This window comes from Bidens hawaiensis, unplaced genomic scaffold (genome assembly GCF_021521415.1).
Source record: "Bidens hawaiensis isolate Kalapana, Puna unplaced genomic scaffold, B.hawaiensis_p1.1 tig00003244_1, whole genome shotgun sequence".
Lineage (NCBI taxonomy): Eukaryota > Viridiplantae > Streptophyta > Magnoliopsida > Asterales > Asteraceae > Bidens > Bidens hawaiensis.
In genome coordinates, this window is record NW_027491178.1 from 1686666 (window position 1) to 1693178 (window position 6513).

The 6513-nt window shown below is 32.3% G+C and overlaps 1 protein-coding gene across 1 annotated transcript; it reads left to right on the forward strand.

Moving 5' to 3' along the window:
- Positions 1-2256: 2256 nt before the first annotated feature.
- LOC143622824 (enolase-like) lies at positions 2257-6210 on the forward strand. The gene is made up of 17 exons (XM_077093865.1): positions 2257-2419; positions 2611-2674; positions 2793-2857; positions 2947-2994; positions 3065-3151; positions 3242-3322; positions 3397-3498; positions 3581-3661; positions 4244-4318; positions 4409-4471; positions 4748-4825; positions 4898-5092; positions 5200-5250; positions 5416-5504; positions 5574-5625; positions 5721-5777; positions 5895-6210. The coding sequence occupies exons 1-17, from the start codon at positions 2354-2356 to the stop codon at positions 5973-5975; spliced, it is 1335 nt and encodes a 444-aa protein (XP_076949980.1). The 5' UTR covers positions 2257-2353; the 3' UTR covers positions 5976-6210.
- The last annotated feature ends 303 nt before the right edge of the window (positions 6211-6513 follow it).

The window sequence follows — 6513 nt, forward strand, 5'->3', positions numbered from 1 at the left end:
AGCATAAACTAATAATGGAATCAGTTAGATACATTAATATTTTTAATAAATTATAGAATAAAATATATTTGGAAGATGAATATTATAATTTAATAAGATAATTTAAATTTAAATTACATATTAAATTGGCCGGAAAAAAAAATCAAAAACTGGACGGAAATTGGTCGAAAAAAAAAACATAAATTACAAAGTGGCCGGAAAACAATTAAGAATTTCGACGAAAATTCAATTATGAATGTTGTCTAAAAAAATAACAAATTGACCATAAAATATCATTAAACATAAAAATATGTTTATAACAAAGTGGCCGGAATATATTCATTGGATATTATCACAAAACAAACTGGCCGGAATATATTCATCGGGTCTTATTATAATAATTAACTATCTCTATGTGCAATAATCGTCTGTTAATTACCTTTAATATGTTTATCGGAGAATCGATCTGTTATACGAATCATCAATTGAGCAAAAAACCTTATAACATCTCTTATGACAAACGATGAATTGAACGGAATCCAAACGATTGGAGACCTTTCCACATATGGAAGTGAAGAATAACATGGTGAATAATGGAGAAGCCGGAATATGACGGCCGGAATTAGAGTTGAATAGTAGCGGCGGAATAGGTTTAGTATGTTCGTATAGAGATTAGAGAGAAAAATGACTGGTTGCATTGTTTTTGGGTTATGGAAAATGCAGCAGGTTTTTTTTTTAGGTTTTGTGGTTAAGATTACACATGGCAGCATAATAGAAACTCTTAGAATGGAAATTTGGTGAGTAGGAGGCTTAGGTGGACAGCCTAGTAGAATGACATGTGACATAATTGTATTGATTTAATAGATTAGTAAGATGTGGTATCTTCGGATTAAAAATAGATTTAAACTTAAAGTTCGTTACAGAAAAATTGGTGTAACTTTTTGTTGTAAGTTGATGGTTTGACTTTGACTCAACGCCTTGGGGTGGTATTAATGAAATTTGCCATTAAAAAAACAATTAAATAAATCAAAATAACATTTGTGTTGTGCCAAGTGACCGTGGATGCGCGCTACATTTATGCTCTTTTTAAAAGGTCAAAGCATCAAAGATGCACCGACCCATGCCACAATTTGCTTACAACACCATTTAAAGGAATTGTCGCTCTTTCATGCAAATGAATTCATATCCCAATTAACAATTCAAGAGTGGTTTATTCATCACTTAAATTACTAATTTAATTAATATATTTTTTTATAAAATTGTTAGTTGCCCATTCAGAATAAGATACTAAATATTCCGACAAATAATATGACAATTATTTCATAAAATCGATCATAAAATAACATACGCTAGATAAATCATTGAAACGAATCCAAGTAATATAATATAAGGTAATAAAATCAACCATTAGATAAATCATAATGTAACGATTGAGAGAGTCACCTCGAACAGTTTTGACGTTTAAAGTATTTTTATATAACATGTAGTGTAACAACTCTTTTATTTATTTGAACTTTATATCATTAATGATATTTAATTAGTTTACAACTGTCGAGATAAAAGTTATATATTGGTTTGTGACTTGTAATTTGACTTTTAGCAATATTTCTCTTGATAAAATTACACAAATGGTCCTTATGGTTTGAACATATTGTAAATTTTGGTCCTCACATTTTAAAAATTACAAACTTAGTTCAAACATTTATAAAAAGAGTTGCATGTTTAATCCCAATTATTCATCCTAGTAAGTTTTTTTTAACCAAAAAGCGATGTGTAATCCCAATTGTGTCTTTTCAATTTAGGAACACTAATAAAATAGTTTTCAAACTCCATAACTCTTAGCGTCGACCTAAACACTTTCGTTCATTGCAAAATCAAAAGTTCTGTTCATAATCAAAAGTGATGAAGTAGACTTTAGTAGTTCTAGAGTTTAAAAGATTATTTTATCAAGGTTCCAAATTTGAAATAACACGATTACCTTCACATAAATAACACACATTTCCGTAAACAAGATTAACAATGGGGACTTAATTAACACGCAACTCTCTCACAAATTTTCAAACTAAATTTGCGATTCTTATAGATCCCGGAACCAAACTTGCAATATGATCAAACCACATAGACCGTCTACGCAATTTTCTCATTTTTCAAATGATTAAAAATAGTAATAGTTGATGTAATAAATCTATAAATAGAAAAGATACATTTCATCATGTATTTCGGAGGGAGTGACTTATTCATCACGAGAACCGGAGGGACATATTAACACTATAAATACCAGCTTCCTTTACATGCAAACACAACCATATATTCACTAATTTCTCACTTTTTCTCCGATCAATAATCTCTCCATATTAATATTAATCTCGTCGTAATGGCAACGATCAAGTCAGTAGCTGCTCGTCAAATCTTCGATAGCAGAGGCAATCCTACCGTCGAGGTTTCTTTCTTATGTGATAATGATATTGATTACTATTTATTTGTTTATTTTTATCAAATCATTTGTATTGGTTTAATTCAAGCATATGTATTATATCATATTATAACATAATATAAATCTAGACATTGAGTTTCATATTAACATTGTTTTCTTGCAATTTGGATGATGCTAATTAATTTTATTTGTTGTAGGTGGATATTACTCTATCTAATGGTACATGGCACCGAGCAGCTGTTCCTAGCGGTGCATCCACTGGTAAGATATATCTGTTTCTCTTATCAAACAACATTTAAAAACTTTTCGTGTTACGTTGATGCATCTATATGTAGTTTGGACAACATAATAAGATGTGCATATGATTATCGTTTTGTAGGTGTCTACGAAGCTCTTGAATTAAGAGATGGAGGCTCGGATTACTTGGGAAAAGGTGTCTCCAAGGTGAGCTTATATATAGTCTGCATTATTTCGTCGATTGTGTCTATACACTACACATCTTGATATATATTAATTTTTCATTCTTTGACTAGGCTGTTGCTAATGTGAACAATGTCATCGCCCCTGCTATTGTAGGCAAGGTTTGTTTCATGAACCATAAGAATGTTATATAATACATGTATGTATGTTATATATATCTATGTTTTACAGGACCCGGCTGATCAAACTGGCATTGACAATTACATGGTTCAAGAACTCGATGGAACCAAAAACGAGTGGGGCTGGTGCAAGCAAAAGGTATGGTTTCAAATACCGGATTAATTTGTTTACTTGCACAAATTTGGCATTAATCTTAATTATGATTATTATTATTAATTTGGTGTTTAGCTTGGAGCAAATGCGATTCTGGCAGTGTCTCTTGCAATTTGCAAAGCAGGGGCTAGCGTCAAAAACATTCCGCTTTACAAGGTGAAAATTTGAAATCTTTTTGTTCGTATTGATGTGAAGTCGACTAATATGTTTAACTGATAAACTTCTTTCAGCATATTGCTAACTTGGCTGGCAACAAGAACTTAGTTTTACCGGTTCCAGCTTTCAATGTTATCAATGGTGGATCACATGCTGGAAACAAGCTTGCTATGCAGGTATATTTTCTTATTACGTACGCTCTTTGCGATCATTTGGATGGTCCTTGACAAATAGTTATTATTTTTATTATTTTTGTAGGAATTTATGATTCTTCCAACTGGTGCTGCGAATTTCAAAGAAGCAATGAAAATGGGTGTGGAAGTATACCATAATTTAAAGGTGGGGAGTTGAAACATGTTACTCGAGATTGGCTTGCTAAAAGCTCGAATCAAGCCAAACTTAACAAGCCCAATCTCGAGCCTAAAAATATACTGGTTTAATAAACAACCGAGCTTTATTTATCAAGCTTGGGCAGCTCGGGAGCATAAATAAGGCTATTATTTATAAATTTTTTGTATAATATGTTTAGCATATTTGTAAGATAACTTTTATAAAATATAACATTATGATAGAAATAACTAAATAGTATATATTATCCTATTAATAGAACATATAGAAAAAATAATTATAAATGTATATAAGTTAGTCAATAAGTAGTAAACAAGCCGAGCTCGAGCTTGAAACAGAAAAACTAATCACAAGCCAAGCTCAAGCTTTAGAACTAGAGCTCGCAACGAGTCAAATATGAACTTTAAAAATAGAGCCTAAACGAGCCAAGCTCAAGCTCGAGCTCTTGTAAGTCAAGCAAGCCAAGCTTGAGGCTAGTCAAGATATGGCTCGGCTCAGCTCGTTTACACCCCACTTATAAATTTTGGATCATGAATGTTGATTTTGATTATTAATCTTCTCATGTGTTTGCAGGCTGTCATCAAGAAGAAATATGGCCAGGATGCAACAAATGTTGGTGATGAAGGTGGCTTTGCTCCTAATATTCAGGTAATCATGATTTAACCATTATCCTATATATTATTTGACTATTCATATTTAAGTCATTAATCATCTTTTAACATTGATATATCTTCTTAGGAAAACAAAGAGGGCCTTGAGTTGCTCAAAACAGCCATTGCTCAAGCTGGTTACACCGGAAAGGTGATTACTTCACTCGTTTACACATAAAGTTAGATTAGTGATATGATACGTATTTATGCTGTAATCATATTTTACACAATAATTATAGACTTGTAAATGAACCATTAACTGGAAGTTCGTTTATGTTTGTTTATTTAATATACAAAACACTAAACTTTTTGCTCATTTAGTTAAATGAACACGAACAAGAAAGCCTTTAAATGAACGAACATGAACATGCTGCGTTCGTGTTATTTAAAAAGCTTTAAGTTTGATGTTAACATTACATTTTTTTAGGTTGTGATTGGAATGGATGTTGCTGCATCGGAATTCTATGGAAAAGACAAGAACTATGATTTAAACTTTAAGGAAGAGGTATTTCTCATACATATATTCATCATTATTATTTTACTCAAAAATGTTACTTCAACTAATTTTTTTATGTAGAACAACAACGGGTCTCAAAAGATTTCAGGGGTACAACTCAAGGATCTTTACAAATCATTTGTAAGCGAGTATCCTATCGTGTCAATTGAAGACCCGTTTGACCAAGATGATTGGGAACACTATGGAAAAATGACTGCTGAATGTGGTGATAAAGTTCAGATTGTTGGAGATGATCTTTTGGTCACTAATCCAACGGTTAGAATTCTTGTTTTTAAATTATAAGTACCCGAATTCTAGATATATTGGTTTTTAACTGGTCGACTTATTTTACCATTTTTTGGGTATTTAAATTGTGTTTACAGAGAGTCAAGAAGGCTATTAGTGAGAAGGCATGTAATGCACTTCTGCTCAAGGTATAATATTATTTTTTAGTTATTAACGGTCGATTCAGGTTATGTTTTATCTCCAACGGGTTGATTCGGGTGATGCAAAAGAAAAGGACTCTTGTCATAATCCATTTTGTTATCTGGTTCGCGTTTGAGTTGACCCGACTTGACCAGCCTATTTTGAAATCTTAGGTTAACCAAATTGGATCTGTAACTGAGAGCATTGAAGCTGTGAAAATGTCCAAACATGCCGGTTGGGGCGTGATGGCCAGTCATCGCAGGTATGTAAAATCATTTACATAAAATATTTTGCTTTTTTTATTAAACAAGATTTATGTTTTTGTTCACAGTGGAGAAACAGAAGACACTTTCATTGCTGATCTCTCTGTTGGTTTAGCAACGGTAATTAATGATTAATATTACACGTATAAATAAAATATAAAAATGCAATAATAAAATAAATGATGAACTTATTGTGATAATTTTATGCAATCCAGGGCCAAATCAAGACTGGAGCACCGTGCAGGTCAGAACGTCTTGCTAAGTACAATCAGGTTGATCTTTCTCACACGTTTCGACTCATTAAGTATCATTCCAATAATATTATGACAAAAAATATATATTTATGATAAAAAAATGTTAACCAAATCAACCCATCTGAATGTGTGCAGCTGCTGCGTATTGAAGAAGAGCTCGGGTCAGAAGCAGTTTATGCTGGAGCTAACTTCCGAAAGCCAGTTGAGCCGTATTAAATCCAGGGGAAGACAGAGTTATTTCGGATGTCCATCCAAATAAAATCTAAGGGAACTGCAAAGTATTCTCATAATAATTGGTGATCAAAATTTTGTTTTTGTTTATGTTTTTGTTTTTGTTCTTTTCATTTGGGATCTACGTGTTATGTCGGGATGATGAAGTTTGTAAGCCGAGGTGGTAGTAGTTTTATAACAGATTTTGTTTTCTGGTAATTAATCTTTTTGGTTGCCTCATTATCTACAAGAGTTGAGTAGTCTTAAAATGCATGCTAAAAAGAGCTTTAAATAACCAACACAGACTTTAAATAGCCGAAGGTCCTATAAGAGGTTGTCTGGATGTCCTCTTTATCATATGAGCATGTCTAATGGTCCTCTATCGTATACGAGGTTGTTCAAAGGTTCTCTAATACTGTATTTAAGCTACCTGCAGCTAGTCAACTACTTTAAGCATATACTTATGCTTATTTAACTTATAACTTGTTAGCAAAACACTTCACAAGAGAACGTGTAACATCACAGTTTTTTTTACTACATGCAC